Raw genomic sequence first — 18917 nt, forward strand, 5'->3', positions numbered from 1 at the left:
GCATAACGGTGACAACCGGTTGATGGAACTATCAGCTGATCCTGCTGCCCGTTTATTCCTGTTTTTTTTATTAAACGAAGTTACCGTGATTGCCTCAGATGTCAAACTATTTTCTCATCGTGACACAACCGTGGCTAATACATTGAACTTTATCTTGATGACAGAGCTTTAAGAATTTTAATTTCACCTGCAAGCGTGTTCAGATCTATCCATTCTTCACATTCAACTAATGCAATTTGTTTCGTTATTGTAGAAATGGAATTCTCACTTAAATTTTCTAGCAAAAGATAGTGCGGCTAATGCTTAGAATGGCTTCGAGATCCTGATTGTCATTTTGATTTTTTGCCTTATTCCGATCTAAACATCCAAACAGGTTTAAACTTTTATCAATCAACCAACTACATTTACAACCACGTTGGATGGAACAGTTTCTATAAATGGGACAACTACCGTGAGTCGCGGAACATGGTAAATGTTTACTAATGTTCGTGTTAAGTGGCTACAAGGCCCATTGACAATGTCGATTCCTTCCCTGTTTGCTCCCTTCGTTCCCTGCCGAGCTCATCGCAGCCACGTGTAAGATTCTGGGGACTTCTTAGTGTTCGGAAAACCACCATCGTCTTTAACAACCACACAGAGCTTTAGGAAGCCGAACTAGCGGATCTTCCATTGCGAGGCCGTGCCATCCGAAATCAACTATCTTTAGTTTATTACTTCCAGAAAGCGATCCTCTCGATCGAGAGAGTGCGCTGAGAGAACTAAAGTTCGACGGTAAGGTGAGAAACTTACATTCGTGCGAATAGGAGAGTTGTTACTGCGGAAAGGAACTATGGGGCATTTGTATAGAACAGGCGGACATATTGTGTTTTAGGAAGAGTCTATGGACTGTTTTTAACATTTTGGTTTCTTTGAATGTTTGTTTAACCTTAGCAGAACGGACCGAGCGGACTCACACAAACTTAAATTAATGTAAAGGATCTCATTATACAAACTGACCGACACATGCACATGCACAATAACAGAAAAGGCAAAAAGTTCAAAATGGCAATATGCTTTGTATGCTCATTTCATAGACTACATGGAAGCCAGATAAGCTGTAAAACTAAACTTTTTAACTTTTAATAATAATAAACTGTTTTATAAATAACTTTATCAACTTTTTCATTTTTTAGAAAACTATACTAATTTCCCATAAAAATATACAAGCAATTCTCATCGTGAATATTTGTTTTTTTCATATCAAAGAAGGATCAATTATCTTTCTAAACATTACATTACCTTTGCAGACCTGTATTAACGATCGCATTAAAGAAGCTAATAAAAGTTGGTTTGAAAGAGTAGTTTTTATCACTCTTTCGACGTTTACAAAAGAATTCTCGAAATCGACAAATGGGATGGAGGTTGGGAGGTTACAAATTCTGATCACTTATCTTTATTAGGAAAATATAATCAAATTCCTCATTGTTTTAAGTTGGTCCGCCTTTTCCCCACAGTGCGTTGATTGCGCAAGAGAGCACACGAGAGCGCGCGAGAGCACGCGAGAGTGCGCGAGAAACCGCGGACCGTGAGCGAATGGCGTATTTGCGCTCGCGGGGGGCGATCCGGTGAGAAAGCTAACCCCAATGAACCAAATAAACAAACTCACCCATTTCCGTGCGGCGGCGGGCTCCACCGGCTCTATAAATAAAGGCACGAGACTGGAAATAACACTGTTTTAGTTCTTTCACAGCCGACCACGGAAGCGGTCGAGCTTTCGGTTCAGCGGCCATTCGGATTCGGTGTACCTTCCCCATTTGGCTGACCCGCGGAACGTCGCGGGCTTTGAACTACGAGCCTCTTCCGTTGGGAAGTTGGGAACCGTGCGTGAGGGATCGACCGTTGTTCACAGCGTGGCGTTCGTGCCACTATCGCCATTGCGTGCTCTAGCGATCGGTGGTTAGTGCCGGTGAACGCGAGTTTCGGTGATTCGTGGAGTGCTCAAACCACAAAAAGGCGCAACAGCACCCGACTCCAATGACCAGCACAACAATGCAAACCGTTATCAAGTACGTATGCCTAAAACCAACACACCTTACAGGAGCATCCCCACAGCACAGTGTTATCACTGATCGTTCGTCTGCGGTGATCGATGTTGCGTAAAGCGTACGCAGTTATGCTGCGCCGATGTGAATATTTTCCACAACCCCACTGAACTATGCTAATCGGATGCAAACCGGCCACCTGGTGGACCTGGGCCGATGAAGCGTCGCATTCCGAGCCTCAGTGATCCATAAAAGTTAAAGCATTGGCCTGTGGGGTTTGTCAGCCATGCGTCTAACGATTAACCATTTTTCGTCGTCCGCATGTTCCGGGGAGCTGGTCGGAACCGAAAAATGGCCTTCCCCCGGAAGCAAACCCACCCGAGGGCTGCGTGCCGAGGGCGATTTCCGAGAGCTTTACGACCAGTGAAAGTACTGCCGATTGACTAGAGCGGCGAATCTATATGAGTGGAATGATAAAACGCATTAAAAGCAATCGCTTCCGAATGTCGAACGAACTATTGTTACGAAGCTGAACCGCGCCGTGAAGCTTTCACTGTCGTGGCAAGAAGTTGACAAAGTTTGCCTTCCTCCGTGTATCGTCAGCGCTGGCCATATGCGGCAAATTGGTAGTGCATGTGCAATACTACTATTATCGTCGGCCATAAACGCTCTACAAACGCGTTGGTGCCAAACGATGGAAAGAAAAACGTTTATGATAACCGGAAGTGTTTTATGCTGGAGCTATGAAAAGGAAAATACACACCCCTTTTGCTTGCCAGCGAAAGTTCCCTTGGTTTTGGTACGATTTTGTACAAGTTAAAAAGGAGTGTGCAATTCCTAAATTTTATTATGTTTTGTCATTGTAAAGCTAGTAGCTAGTAAAAGCGTTGGTAAAGCAATCGCACTGCTTCGCGTTTTAAAATCATTTTAGGGTGCTGCCGGTGATTTGAACCGTGTGCAGACTCCACCATTCGATGTACCCTCAACAGAAGCTAGCCTGGGTAATTATGTTTGCCCTCGGGCTGTGCTAATTTCTAAACCAGTTTTGCCTTTCGGAGATTTCGGGAGCCTTCACGTGTTTTAGCGCATGCTTCACATTTGTAGCGGTAAGAGGCAGTAAAATTTATCAGCCGCCAGGCTTCATTCTATGTGGTCCGGTGGGCAGACGAGACAGTCCGGTTGAGAAAAGATTACGTACAAGAGCCGTATCACCATAACCGGCCGCGATCCTCGGACCATTAATTCCTATCACGATGAGGTTTCATAACAAATGACATTTTGCCATTCGCTTGCTTTCAATGGTAATATGTGAGCTAATTTATACTCATTTTAATTGCTGGTAGAAAAATGCGCGATCTCTCAGTGAGAATCCCTTGCTGTCGATGCGCAGTGCTGAGTTTATCGTGCCTGTTCTCGATGGTTAATACGGCTTGCTTCAGAACGATCATTGCACATTTCATGTGATCCTTATATGCCTGGCAGCAAGGCTTGCACAGACGTTAAGTTCAGAAAATGCTTTGATCACTTTCGGTAATACTGACAACGAACCAGCAAGTAAGCGGTCAATGCTGGTGGATCTGAGATCCTATCCGTTCTCCGTGTATAATATTATACATTGGTCCAGGGTAACGATTTGTTGTCAGATCAACGGCAAGTGAGAAAAAAGCAAAAAAAATCTATGGCATCATCACAGACCGGTTTCTAATGGCGGCGATGAGCCAACAGGTCAGTCGCGATCGACGCGCGTCTTATGCGCTGTGCCGAGCGATGATAAAAAAGATGCCCTATTCGGTCAGCAGTTCACCGCAACATACAAAATCGACCCTAACTGATCAGGTTTAACCTGTTGGACATGCTGTTTGACGAGGTTCGAATATGAAGAAACACTTCCAAAACCTGAAAGGGTCAGTCAGAGCCAGTCTAAATGATTTCATCTAGTTTTGGATGTTTCAATTATGGCAAAGATCGAAATCGTACGCGTAAAATTTACATTTTGTGCAGATTACACAACATACCAGCTGGCTGTAGTGTTTGGAATTATCATTGGAATCTGGGTTAAAACGGAAATGGTATCGGAATTCACACTGCCGTCAGTACTGAATTGGAACACTCAACAAGGAATCCAACCGATGGTGATTAAAATGTAAAAGTAAACTTATGAAACTAAGCTAGGCAATCAGTAAAGCTATGATTTAATCACCAACATTGTGTTCAATTTCGACGATTGGAAGCAAACACTATTTCTCAACTTTTTAGCTCATCACAACCATTAGCGCACGCAATTGTTTCTTGAAAGTGAAAGTACTTGTCATTTCTCCATGCCTGAGTTACATTGGTTCGTGAAGTATTAATGCTGCCGCTTGTTGGGGGGCAACAAACTTAAACCCTGCCAGACAATGGAATTTGGGAAGAAAATGGCAAACTGTCTCACCTGGCAGCATGTCGGGGGGCCGTTGCCATCGTCGGCCCCGTTACTTCCCTCACTTCCGTTGGGCAAGCGGCCGCTAGAGTTGCGGTACAGGAGTGCAGTACTTCCGGAGATGCGTTCAACGATTATGTGAACATTCCGGACACTAACAATTACCTGTACCACTTCCATTCTCTTCCTGCGAACTTACATCAGAATAAGTGTGATGGGTGTAAATGAAGAATTAGCCATTGTTTCTTCCTGCAACATGTGGCGCTGATTTCACACATTAGCCTGGCGAAGTACTTTAAAGCAATTTCTAGAAACCACCACCGCTTCTTCTTGTTTTTGACAAGAAGCCATCTTAATGTTACTATTTAAGACCTTACTGCAAATTTGCAACTGATCCACTAATGCACTGCATCGAGTTGTTGATCGAGGCTCTTTTCGGTGGTTAATTATCATAAATTCAGGACAAGAGCTTGATCGCATCGCAACGGCAGAGATCGGTTGTTGTATCTTTCCCTACCTTACAGTTGGCCTTACGATTGGTTTTGAAATTTGAAGATCGAAGCTTTCTACGATCGTCTACGGTCGCTGCTTTTATAGGGTCACACCGCCATTATACCAGTTAGCTACGGCTAGCACTGTTGATTGCTTCGCCTAAACGCGTTCAAGAGATTGGGTGAGATTTAATGCTCCATCATTTGTTTTTGTACCAAGGAATAGAAAATCGCCAGCTTTGGTCACTAATTTCACGGTGGATTATGGAACGAACCGACTGAAGTGTTAAATTGCAAACACGAAATGACGGGACGGCGAAACGAGTTTTTTCCCAATGCTTCAAAAGTTTTCAACCGACCGCGGTTACAGTAAGACCAATTCTGCTCGAATCGATGGATTCTCTATTCAATTACATTTTAAAATTATGACATAAAAATGAATATTGATCAGCATGGAAGTCCTTCTAGCAATGCGCATGTTCTTCCCCGCGGCACGAATGCTCGCCGCTTGGGAGGTCTTCAGCTCCGCGGTAGCCAAATGATGGATTGCGGAAATAACAAATATTGAATTTGAGAGTATTGCGTCGAAGAAGAACTAGCGCACATATCGACACGACCTTCAGTCAGCCGGACGTACAGCTTCAGCGTCGGGTTCAATTGGCCAGTCGGTGAACTGAAATGTGTTACTCCGCCAAGCGGTTGAAGCAGATTGCGGACCGAGAGAGATTGCCTTCCGAAGCACCAAGATTTGCAACCCCTGCGGAAGCGGAATACCTCCTTTTCCTTTCCAATTTGGAAGCCAACACCGGGTTACAAACAGCGCCGATGATTGATTGAGGAAATGATTAATCTTACGTATTCCAGAAAGAGAAAAGTGTCGCCCTTAGCCGCGGCGCACAAGTGAAATGCGTTGTGCTTTGCTACGTCGGCGCAAGTTGTTTATGGAGTAAACATTTCCTCGAACGTCCTGGCTTCGATGGTGGTGAAATTACGACCGTTCAAACGCATTTTATGATTCGTTTCTTTTCGCAAGCTTCATTTTCAACACCCAAAACTGGTTGTCTAGCAAGAACACGCTATGCCTTGGCTATTGATTTTTCTCGCTATTTAGATCAATCACTATATCGGCCAAAGACGATCCTTGAACTCCTTAGGAGTGGTATGCTTCGTGGCGCTTGCCAATCCTCGAAACTGCAGTTTACATAAACACACCCACTCCTGTTACAAGCACGAAGAAACACTCCTTGCACGGTTTCAGCGAAGAGCTACATAACGTGGTGTTTAGATGTTTAGATAGCATTCTGACGCCGAAAAAGGTTCGTTACTGGCCAAAGAAAGATTTGAAAACAGAGGCGGCATCGTGTTACGCCACGCTGTGTTGTTTCGTGACGAGTTCCACTTTTCGGGATTGCATTCTTCTGAGCCGTAAATTGCAGCTATTTCGGCGCCCTCAAATGGGCCGTTTGCATGACTCCGCTACACATAATAAGGTCAACCTGGAATGGTGGGACGGCCAGGTGTATAGGGCACACGGTATGCCTTGCCCTCGCCCTTATAAACCGGAAACGAATCAAGATCTGCCAACCGATAGCAGCTAACCATCCTTCCTCGTTAGTGTCGGATGACCAGCGCCAGCTTGCAAAAAAAAAAACTACAGACTGTTGTTTGTAACACTACGGGGTACGCGAATGCATCCTTCGGCTTGGCGAACGTAAGGGAGGCCAAAGCACGCGTAGTCTCGCGAAGGATCAATTCTATGAAGTAATGTCGGAAAAAAGTGCCATTAACGTTAGAGGTGACCACTCCTTGACACACTCTCTGCAACGCTAATGTCTGGCGTGCGTTCACGCGATGAGTTCTTGAATTATAAAAAGGTGGCAGAGGCCTCTGTAGTTGCCTTCGAAAATAGCCGGCACACCGTATTGGATGGAGGAGACGGTCTCGTCGGAATGCATAATAAACCCCCTTCAAGGTTGGGCAAGGTGCGACGAATTGGTTGGATGATTGGTAGGTTTGCGCAAAGACTTCCCAGGTTTAAGGACCAAGAACAATCGACGCTCTCGCAGGGGTTTGCCTTGTTCCTAGCGATACGGAGAATCGAACGAACTCACTTCCCCCTAGAAAAGAAAGTAAAACCATTTGTTTACACTAGTTTCACATCTTGGGTTATTACCTTACAGCGTTAAGCTACAGAGCTGCACACCAAATCCACAGACCCGTAGCGTCTCAATGGTATACAATTCCTTAAGACAGCTTTGGCAAACACAAGTGTTTCGGAGTAAAATTCGCTACCAACTAGAAATTCACGGGCAAAGCCATCTAGTTCGTGTGGAATCACTGAGCGATGCGGTAACAATTTCACGGTAATGTTTGTTTGTTTTTGTATTAAAAATACCTGAGATTCACACCCACAGCATTTAGTCAAGTGATTTTTGAAAGTAGTACGATAACCTACGAAACATCGTTCAGAATTATTTTACAGTTAAATTCTACCTCTCTGTGTTTGAAAATCAAGAACGAGCATCAAAGCTCTAGTAATGGTTCGTATTTAACACTCATAGGGTAATCCTATCCGGCCATAAAAACAGTGGCCTAGTGATCTTCTCCTAACTCGGATGCACACACCGGTTTACTCTCGGATTCGGTTCGCTCAAGGGGGATCTCTGGCGGCGTTCGGACAACCTGCGATTTTTCTCCGAGCTGGTTCCGCGAGCCTCGCGATGTGTGACGCTTGCAAGGGCCAAAGTGTTGCCGTGCTCAGTTTGCTTCGTGTGTCAGCGGTGTCGGAGTGGCCCTATCGGTTTAAGCACCGGGCAAACCTGTGTACACACATTCTTATCTCAACTCTAGCTGGTAACAAGCGTCCATCTATTGCGTTTCTGCGTAGGCCGCACCGAAGGCCTCGGTATCTCCGTATCTTTCGCAGTGTGAAATCGGATGCAGCGCACCAAACACTCGTTCGTTGGTTCGTTTGGTTCGGAAAATTAAGCGCGACCAAAATCCGCTTCCCACTGGTCCGTGCTGGGTGTCCGTTCTTGATATTCACGCGTCAGTCACGGCCAAAGCGTCAGTGGCCGCGCCGAGCGGCGAAGGTGACGTCGGCGGCGGGTTGTGTACGTTGTTTGCATTGCAAACTCATCGATTCGGTTCGTGCCCCTTGTCACGGGACGACGACGGCCAAGGAGGGGCTACGAGCGAAAGTGACCCATTCTGCTCCGTGTGTCTATTGTATTAATCATTTGTTCAATCATCGAAGGCCGGTCGTCGATCGACCGCGGCCTGCGTGCGTGTGTGTGCGTGACGTTGGCAACCCTTTGATCGTCGAGCGACGCTCCGCGACTGTCAAATGCTACAAATTGCACAGATAACCTTTACGGCGGCCGAACCGCTCAAGTGCAAGTGCCAGCGGTGACAACGCACGGACGAGGCGCGGACAAGGTTCAACCAAGCGACCGAGCCTCTACAGAGCTCCACTCGAAGAGTTTCTCCTGACTGTGCTCCGATCGGCTCCAATGCTCGAGCAACAACATCCATTCCAAACGTGATCGTTTCCAAGTGCTTGTGGCCATCCAAGATGGCCGCAAAGCAAGACGATTCAATCAGTGTAGCGCATTATGAACGACAGTAAATCTTTAACGATTACAAAGAGGCACTAACGTGCGGCGCTGAGTATCAAACCAGAGCAAAGGACGCTATTTTGTTGTAGACGTTGGTGACAATAACAACCAGTGGGTGTAGGGGTGGTAATGAACGTATACAATGTTTAGCGCAATGATTATCAATAATCGTAAAAGCGAGCGCGTGCTATTAAATGTGCCCCCGTGGTCTGAAGCAATACCATTTTGCGTTCTTAGAGGAGCTTCCAGCTTCAACCAACTTGTACATATTTGGCAATTTCCCGTGTCAGGAGTGCAAAGTTGTAAGGAACGAGAGCCCTAAGTTGCATTAAATGATCTATAACAATGGGCAATAATGGGAATGATGTTGGAATTGTAATGAGTTGATCGTGTGGAAGTTTGAGTCCCAGTTTGTGGTTATGTGTGAAAAGAATGTATGGTTTTCTATTAAAGTAAACACATGTTTAGCTAAAGTTTAAAAGATAATCGTTTAGTATAGCAAGGAACAGAACATTCTACAATGCTCAACTTACGGCTATGACATTAACTTTTCCGATTAATACGCTGTCTCCGCCTAAGTGGATGCAGATGCAGTAAGGAAGTGGCCGTTTAAGTCGGAGTTTATGTCGGAGAAAAATCATTATTTTGCACGTTTGAAAACAACGGAACTAGCGACATTATTGACTAGTCTCACAATGACATGGCGGGCGTTGCGAAAGCTGCGCAATCGTTTTCAAAGGCATATAAAATTCAGTCAATTTCCTGTGCACCGTCTAGTTTTAGCAGTCCACCCGTTGGTGACCCTTTTTCTACAATCAATCTTTCATCCTTTCTCTGAATCTCTTTCTCCGTCCCGTGCACTCAAAATATCTTTGAATATCTCGACAGATAGCAGAGCGAAGCAGCGTCAGAGGTGGAGCCAGCATGGCTCGCATGCTACGCGGACTTTACCATAACCGGTTCGTGAGCCATCGCTACTGGCCATCGCCAGCCCCCGTTATGGTAGAAAATTGGTTGGCTACGGACGGGGGTATGCGCGATCCGTTGCGTAACAGTTGCGGAACTGGTCAGATATGATCGACGGGCCGCAACTTTCCAGCCGTGCTTGATGTAGTTTGACATTCATGCCAGGTACTCGAGCGTTAGACAAAACATAATCTATCCACTGGACACAGTTTGTGATTTCATCGTCCAGCGATTCGTCATTCTGGTGACGAAACTTTCAAAACTGCTGGGGCGCTTGTCGAAATTGTAAAAAAATATCAACCATTAGCAACGCTGACCCAATTGAAAAAGACGAGCAAATCTCCGCGGCGAGCATCACGGACGAGTAATCACGCAAAACCGCCATTATAAGTACTTGTGCTACTCGGTTCAGTGCCATTCGGATGGGTTTTAACGTTTGATCATCAGCGGCTTCGTCATAAACTTAAATGGCACACAATAAGGGCTGCGCAGTCATAAAATCTCGCCATTACCTTTTGTTAGAACTTTACAAGGTGCTGCCCAGCTGCTGTATCTTATTAAGAACACTTTAGCCCAAACTGTTGCGTGACCAAGACTGAGTGCCAATCGGATAGCTAGACAGTAGTTTGTCGATGTAAACGTCTAACTAACTTTTTTATAATGCTGAAGTGTAATAGTAAAAGGAGCTAGGACATGGACCAGAAACCCCGCAATTTCCTTTCTTTGCATTTTCTAGCTAAAATCTTACTTTCAAGAAGGTATTTGGTTATTGCTGCTGCTTTTATTCCTCCTCTTCGCCACACTTGAAGCGGATTCATAGCCGCTAACTGGTAAATCCGTGGCAAGTTCCCCTGCTCCTTCCACTTAAACGAGCGTATATGCGACGAACTCGATAGTGTAACTTATCTGCCACCGCTCTTGGGACAATGTTAATGGAACTGACTCTCCGACTCTGGCACGGTTACTGATTCGTCAAAGTGATTTGTTTGTTTGACAAACATACACTGCTTCCTGGTTATTAAATTTCGCTGTAATCACTCAACCGTTTGCAAACCGTGGTCGGTTTGGAAACAGTTTCACTTACGATGTGGTCATCATATAATGGATACACCATCCGTCAACCGGTATTTTCCGGTATTCCGGCTCACTGTGCATTTATCGTTTGCGACATCCTCTATTCCTGGCACGTTCCAATCAACTAAGGTGGGATGCTTATTTGCTGTGCCTTGTAGTTTCACATATATTTTTTTTCGAATGAATAACGGTTCCGTTTACACACCGAACTTGGCACGGCCATAACAACCATTTTAGGGAGACTTTGGGGTTGCACATTCCTCCAGAACGAGGGGCGAGCAGCAACATAACGGAATTTTCATAACGATCAGGTCGAGCGTTCGAATCGAACCACGGCATGCAATTAAGAAGCGAACGGACAGAAGCTGAACAAAATGACACAAAATATTTCGAGTTGCTGGCAGAAAACACTCAAAAGAGCACATTTCCATAAAAACAAAACAGCTTGTCTTAAAGCAGATATAGCTACACAATTGCTTTCTTTTGATCTTTTCTCACCGTTACTGCTTCTTCGGATTTTACATTCTTCACTCGCGTACGGACGGAGAAACCTGTTTCCAATCCCAATATGTTCCACATCTCGTTCATTTGCTTACTTCGTTCCCAACTTTTACATCCGCTGTGCGTTCTGACAGGCTATAAGAATTTGGAAGGCTGCAACGATTATGTTACAATTGGTTAACTAATTGAGCAACATTTAACTTTCAGACTCATGTACATTCAGATAAATCCAATGATGTGATTTATACTTATACATGATACCAAATCAAACCCCGTACCGAAATGGCGGCAAAACAATACAAAAAAAGTTATGTTCTTTTCTTAGTCAAGGCAAGCAGGTCATAATTAAAAAACACAAGATTTCTGTTAATGCGCTTATCGTGTAAAATCTCGTAATCATCCGATTTTCATACAACAATTTCGCCTACGCATCGCACCAGCCGGCTTAATGATGGTCCTCGAGGAGTTGCGTCGTGCGCGCAACTCTATTTTCGATCTAGACGACGTCCCGACCTACGAACAGTTCAGCGGCAAGTAAGTGTTCTGCGGCAGACGAACGATTCCGAATGAACACCAGAAATGGGATCAACAGGTGGACCTTCCTACTCGCCCAGCTTTAGCCACTGTCCCTCTGAACGTGTTGCTGATCATACTGTGATACATCAGCAGCACCGTGGGCCCTTGTGGACACCAAAACTGTATATTTATCTCACTGTCAAACAAACACCGCCACCCCTGGGTGGAAGCGACGTAAGAATCCGCTGAGATTATCTCAAATACTGCCCACAGTCTGAAAACAAAATGTTTCCACGCCGTCACCAGGGCGGAAAAGTTGATGGACCTAGGGTCAAAGAAAGTAAAACATTAGTTTCACTGAAGAAATGCCTTTCTTCAGCGCCATGCGCCAACCTTTAAAGTGTGCTGACTGCTACAACACTCTAGCATCGCGCTGTGAACAGCATAACAATTCTGTGGCGTAACGGGCGTGTCGTTACTTTTTAATAGACAAAAAGTAGCCACACACAACAACAAGGTGCTTGCTGGTTTGTCAGCATTTAGCTCGGCGTGAGAGAGTCAGGGTAAAATAAAAAAATGCGCTTGTGCCAGCCTTGTGACATACAATCAGCCAGCGGAGATGCTACCCTGTCTGGCAGAGGTCAGCAATGGCTTATCATAATTACTAGCCATGAATTGCTGGTAATGGTTGCCGCAAAAGACGCACGCCATCCGTGATCAGGGTATGGAAAACTCCTATCGCTATGGCCAGCCACTCTTCCGGTGTGGTACGCTCTGCGCAGTAAACTCTGCGTAGTATGGTGTTTTGTTTTGCTCGTTTTGGTTCACATATTCTAAGCTAACTAAGCTGCTTACAGGGGCGGCCTCTTGCTTCCTTCAAGATTACTAATTAGCACAATTAATACAACCAATCGAACAACTATCAACAACCGAAAGAAATAATTTGTGACCGTCCCCTCTCTATTCCCCCCAGGAACCCCAGCTGGTGGCGTCGCCGAACCGCGTTGGAAAAGGTTCTTACTCTTATCAGCATCGTTTGCGGAGTAGCCGTTGTGGCGTTGATCATATCTCTGCTCACGGTGGTTTTGACGGACAGAATTCAGAGTAAGTGAAACAAAGTGCGGACCAACAAATGGACCAACGCTGCAGTTGGTTGCAAAGATAATGAATCTTTTTACTAGGCCTTTAAAACCGTAAGCGATTTTCGGACAGTACAAATGAATACTGTACCTTTCGTTGCTGGAAAGATTCAATACACGGTGTTGACGTATCAAGACTCCATGAAAGTAATAATGTTTGCTTTTGGGCAACAAACTCCACCAGTTATTAAGGTTTCCGGGCTACGCATTCCTTGAACCGCGGTTTCTTTTTCGTGGTGACAAACACTCGTTTTGTATCACACTTTCCGACTGACAACAGAGTGATGAGTGTTCTGCCGCTCGGATGGCTTGTTAGCGGCTTTCGTCTAAAGGGGGGCCGCAATACAATGAAGCACAAACGTAAATGCGACAACGCGAACCATACCTCATTTGCTCATTTGCAATTTTACAGATGAAAGTAGCCCATCGTCCGCCCAACCTCTGACTGGGGGAAGGCGCGGAAAAGCCCTGTCAACGCATCCGAATGCTTACAACGATGTTGCGGATAAGAACTGTGACAACGTTTGTCTCACGCCGGGATGTATCCAATCTGGTTAGTACGCCATTGGCACGTGTTTCAAAGTACACTAAACAATTTTTTATGATTTAACCGTTGCTCTTCGACTTTACCCCTACAGCATCGAAGGCCTTAGAGCAAATGGACCCGGAGGTTGAACCATGCGATGACTTCTATAATTACGCATGTGGCAAATTCGTGAAGGAAACAATTATTCCGGATGAGAAGGTATCCGTTAACACGTTCTCGGTGATTGGGGATCTGTTACAGCAGCAACTACGATCCCTAGTTAGTGACGAGATTAACGATTCCGAAGCGACCCCCTTCAAACTGGCAAAGAACCTGTACAAGTTGTGTATGAACAAAAGTAGGTTGAACGAAAGCCTCCAATTTACACCGGATTTCATGCACCGTAGTACTTTATGTGTGGTTTACGTTTTCTGTCTTCGACAGCACGCATTGAGGATAAGGGCATTAAGCCGCTCCTGGACATACTGGACACCCTGGGTGGTTGGCCTGTGCTCAAGGGGGACAGTTGGGACTTGGACTCTTCCTGGTCATGGGTGAAATCGGTAAAAGATTTCCGCAAACACGGTTATAGCACAGACTATTTCTTCGACTTCTCCATCGGCAGTGATCTAAAAAATTCCACCCGTCGCATCATCGATGTAAGAAGCGTGCACATTTAAACCATATTCAGCCCGTGTGCTCTAATGCAGTTACATTTTTTTTTTTGTTATAGACTGATCAAGCATTGCTGAGCATCAGCCGGGAGTATTTGGTAAAGGGAATGGAAAATCCGATTGTATCTGCATACTACAACTATATGGTTGATATGGCCGTTCTGCTCGGAGCCGAAGAGGCACGGGCCAAACGTGAGCTACTCGATTCACTCAATTTTGAAATGGCCTTAGCCAATATTTCACTACCGAATGAGAAACGACGTAACGCCACGGCTCTTTACAACCCGATGACGGTTAAGGAATTCCAGCAGCGCTACCCATACACCGACTGGCTGGAATACTTCAACGCTATCCTTAAAGACACCGGCATTGCTATCGACGAGAATGAGGTGATCATCGTTAGTGTGCCAACCTTCATGGAAGAATTAGGGCCACTGCTACAGAACACGCCGAAGCGAGTTATGGCCAACTATGTAATGTGGCGCATCAGCGGATTTTCGTCTCTCTTCCTCACCGAAAAGCTTCGCAAGCGCCAACTTCAGTACACTACAGCCCTGAGTGGTAAGCAAGAACAGGAACCGCGGTGGAAGGAGTGCGTCGAACTCACGGCTAGTAGCCTACCGATATCGGTCGGTGCGCTATACATTCGAAAGTATTTCCGAGAGGATTCAAAACGGGCCGCCCTGGACATGGTAAACGATATCAAGGCAGTATTTGTTGACATTCTGAAGAAGGTTGACTGGATGGATGAGGTTACACGCGAGTCAGCACTTGAGAAGGTTTCGACAATGGCCACTCACATCGGATATCCAGACGAACTGATGAGTGATGGCAAAATTGCCGAATACTACAAGGATCTTGAGTTCCAACCCGACAGCAACTATCTCAACACCATCCTGTACATGAATCAATTTGGTACGACCAAGGCATTCAAGAAACTTCGCCTACCAGTCAACAAGACGGATTGGATCACCCATTCCAGGCCAGCCATTGTAAACGCGTTCTATTCCTCGATCGAAAATAGTATCCGTAAGTGCGAAACCTTTTTTGCCACAAATTATTTCAATACATACCAGTGCTAACGTGTTGTTCCGTTTTGCAGAATTCCCGGCTGGTATACTGCAGGGCCAGTTCTTCTCGTACGATCGTCCCAAATACATGAACTACGGTGCGATCGGGTTCGTCATCGGCCACGAGATCACTCACGGATTCGACGATCAAGGTCGGCAGTTTGATAAGAACGGCAATCTGGTCGATTGGTGGCAGGCGGATACGAAGAAAGCCTACCTAGAGAAGGCGCGATGTATCATCGAGCAGTACGGTAACTTCACAGAACCGAACGTAAAACTCAATCTGAACGGAATCAACACGCAGGGTGAAAACATTGCCGACAATGGTGGCATCAAGGAAGCATACTATGCTTACCGCAAGTGGGCTGAAAAACATGGACCAGAGCCGAGACTCCCGGGCCTTAACTTAAGCCCGGAGCAGCTGTTCTGGCTGTCCGCTGCACAAACCTGGTGTTCAGTATACCGTCCGGAGACGATGAAAATGCGCATAACAACGGGCGTGCACTCGCCAGGACAGTTTCGTGTTCTTGGCCCGATGAGCAACATGCACGAGTTTGCAAAGGACTTCAATTGCCCTGTTGGGTCGCCCATGAACCCGGAACATAAGTGCGAAGTTTGGTAATTCGTCCGAGCGAATCTCAGGCACAATTGTCTCTGGTGCAGCAGTAACTGATGGGCATGAAGGAAGAAGGACGGCGCCTTCGGTTTGGTTACTTAATTTATTTTCTCAACACATCTCAATGACTTGCAAGCTGTGGATCGTTTTGCGAACGACACGAGATGCTACTGTGACGGCATCCCAATTGTTTCGGGATGGTAAACATTTTAGGGGGGTAAACTGGGGACAATACTTGTATCGCTTTTAGATATATCCCGAAATTAGCAGTGTTACAGTTGTTACGCAATAGGCCGTTATTTTAAACCATCCTTGCTCGTCACAAGAAACCCACTCGAAGAAAAACGTTACGCTGAGGCCATGCATTCAACTCTCTTTCTCAACAATCGGGAGTAACTCAATGGTACATGAACGAAAACAATCAGCAATCATTACGTACTGTTACAAAGAACTTTTGTTAACAAACGGCTCGTGGCAAATTGTTTTCGGGAAGCGCGTCCGTGCGGCAAGAGTCGATTCTTTTCGTCTCATTGGTAAGACTAAGTAGCGTGTTCGCCGTAAAGAAAGAACATCATGCAATGAATTTGTGTTCTTTCATTTTATCAACAAATTAATGCTTTACGATGCAGTGTCATGAACTAAAATAAACATATTTTGTACAACAAAGCCAGTGGATCTTTCGATTTGGTTTGAGCTGATGGTTTGCTCTTGCAGTGTCGGCGTACACGTTAACAATATTAGTGCATTACATTTTTTAAACAAATGATTATAAGAAGAACATAACCACCTCAATGTTCGAGTTACGTTGACGAAAAGCCCGTTGGGCCATCGAGTCTCGAAGTTTTGAGCTTTCTTCATCGTTTGCCGTATTATGATTAAAAACGAATGCACAAAACGGCGCTTGTTGATTGTAAATGCTTTTCTTATTCGATCCATTTCCATATTGAAGTCGCACCTAGAAAGTTTAATGTAAATTTTCTAAAGTGGTACGACCCTCCACTGATGGTGGAGAAGGTAGAGCGTGTCCGGCACGGTCGTTTCGCTTGGCTAAGATTTTTTCTATTCATTTGTTCACCCTTTCCGATGACGCTCGTTATCGATGATCACGTTAACACTTAACAAGGTCTGAGAAAGGGATATTAACAAACAAAAAAGGCAGAAGTAGAAAGGAACATGACTAACAACTTTGACCGTAAAATTGGGACAGAAAAAAAGGCGTTACACTGCTACATTGTAATAACTATTCGGTGAGGAATCCTTTGCCACCAGTGATGGATTTGTGGTCCAGTTTCTCATGCTCCGATAGCCAGGCCATTTTTTGCCTGTGTTGCCGAGCTGCTGCTTCGCATCGGTCTAGCACCATCTGTTCTGTTAGAACACCTTCTTCCGAAGCATAGCAAGCAGCCTGCCATGAAACACCCAGCTTCGAAATCTCTCGACCGGACATACCTTCGCACATCTTGGCCATTTTACTACAGACCGCGCTATAGTCCCACTGTTCCACCTTGAAGCGCCTGAAAAGGAAATTATTTGAAGTTACGATGATGCAGGTCTTAGCATTGGTAAGCAGCACTTACTTTTTACCCTCCGCAGCTGGCTGCAGGACGAACTTGTCAAAATATAGTCGTATCAGACGTTCCCGTTCTTCGGAGCCGGGCAGCGTAAACTCCACCATTTCGTCCAATCGATCGTTGATGGCGTAATCGAACTGTTCTGGGGTGTTTGACGCTAACACCATCATGAAGCGCGGATTTTGCTCGCCCGTCCGGTAGAGAAACGCGTTTAGCGCCGAGCGCATGTCTTCAGAAATTTGTTCCGACGAACGCTTGCGCAGGAAAGCATCGGCTTCGTCAATAAACAGTAACAAGCCGCGGCGGCTCGTGTTTGCCCAATCGAACACTTTGTGGATCGCAGTAACCGCATCTCGGCCCATCGGGCCCACATCACCTCCGGTCATTATGGCGTAATCCATCCCGGAGTGTGTTGCGAGTCGCTTCGCGAACATTGTCTTGCCGGTGCCGGGAGGACCGTGCATCAGAATGTTTCGATAGAGACCCCGGTTATTTTTCGTGTTCTTCGTCGCGATCGCAATGTCCCGCAAACGTTCCTCTAGTTTCGGCTGAAGTACCACACCTTGCAGCGCATCTGTTGGTCTGTTTTTAAGCCGTTTAAAGGTGTCAATGGGATGTTTAAAAGCTTCCAGTAACGAAAAGCGAGACGTTTCATTCACCAGCGACGGTTTCCCTATCCGTGCCTCAATGTAGCGAGCCGTAACGCCGGTAGTTCCCTTCGCCGTATAAACACCTAGTGCCAGCAACGATAAACCCCCTACTGTGGTAACGACCTTGTTCCAATCGGTCAGCAAGGCCGTCGCCCCCTGTCCGAGCACGGATCCTGCCGTTTTTATACCTTCCATGACGGTGATACGGTTCTCTTCTGCCTTTAAACGAATTTGCTCCAAAGTTAGATCTCGGTTTTCACGATCCACCTTGGCCTTGGCCCGCAGTTCGGCTTCAAGCAATTTCATTTTGTTCTTCTCTCGTAGCTCCATCTCGTGTTCGATCGTCTTGCGGCGCATTGCTTCCTGCTTAGCGACGCTCTCTTCCTGTTTGCGGAGATTATCCTCTTGGACGCGCTGCTGCTGCGCCAGCTGCTCTTCGTAACGTTTCCTCGCCAATTGATCTTGGTACTGGGCTCGCTGCTGTTGCTGCTTCGTTTCCTCGGCCAACGTTTTCCTACGCTCCTCATGATCCACACGCTTCTGTTCCACCTTCGAGGTCTCTATATGCGCCTCGTATTCTTTCACCTTTGCCATGTATTCCTGTTGGCGAGTGCTCTCTTGCATCTTCGATAATTCAAGGGCCTCGCGGGCGTGTTCTGTGTAAAGCAAAAAACAATGAGAACCAGTCATCTCTCGTATTTCAAACACGTTGATTACGCAACAATACGCAAGAATTGCAGCAACTTACTTGAACGTTCCAGGGTGCGGGCTGCTTCGGCCGCACGCTCCAGGGCGGACGAGTCGAAACGATACGCTTCCATGGCTTTCCGTTCGGCTTTTGTTAAATTCACATCACCCGCCGACTGGCCGGCACCGGCTGACGGTGGCGGTCCCGGTGGTTCGGGACCACCGTCCGCGGACCCTTGCGGTGGAGATTGTCTTTTATACCCGAACAACCACGACATGGCGAGTGCGATACGTTTAGCGGTTTATATGCAAACACGTTAAATGCCCTTTGGGTCGAAGAAATTTGTTAATGGTGATAACGGTGCGGAAGACGAACGAG

The 18917-nt window shown here is 46.0% G+C and overlaps 2 protein-coding genes across 3 annotated transcripts; one reads left to right on the forward strand and one right to left on the reverse strand.

Annotated features, from left to right (window-relative positions):
- The first annotated feature begins 1734 nt into the window (after nt 1-1734).
- Nucleotides 1735-16290, forward strand: LOC131212101 (neprilysin-2). 2 transcript variants are annotated; one of them, XM_058205841.1, is made up of 7 exons: nt 1735-2045; nt 12579-12709; nt 13157-13297; nt 13383-13628; nt 13715-13929; nt 14004-14973; nt 15047-16290. In XM_058205841.1, exons 1-7 carry the CDS (start codon nt 2014-2016, stop codon nt 15634-15636), a joined length of 2325 nt encoding a protein of 774 aa, XP_058061824.1. In that variant the 5' UTR covers nt 1735-2013; the 3' UTR covers nt 15637-16290. The 2 variants fall into 2 exon arrangements, with proteins under 2 accessions (XP_058061824.1, XP_058061822.1); XM_058205839.1 differs by lacking the exon at nt 1735-2045 and adding an exon at nt 11517-11623.
- Nucleotides 15747-18884, reverse strand: LOC131212102 (ATPase family AAA domain-containing protein 3A homolog). Its single transcript, XM_058205842.1, has 3 exons — nt 18600-18884; nt 17208-18507; nt 15747-17144 (listed from the first exon to the last, which is right to left on the reverse strand). The coding sequence occupies exons 1-3, from the start codon at nt 18814-18816 to the stop codon at nt 16871-16873; spliced, it is 1791 nt and encodes a 596-aa protein (XP_058061825.1). The 5' UTR covers nt 18817-18884; the 3' UTR covers nt 15747-16870.
- Between the last annotated feature and the right edge of the window lie 33 nt (nt 18885-18917).

The sequence above is a fragment of the Anopheles bellator genome, chromosome 2 (genome assembly GCF_943735745.2).
Source record: "Anopheles bellator chromosome 2, idAnoBellAS_SP24_06.2, whole genome shotgun sequence".
Lineage (NCBI taxonomy): Eukaryota > Metazoa > Arthropoda > Insecta > Diptera > Culicidae > Anopheles > Anopheles bellator.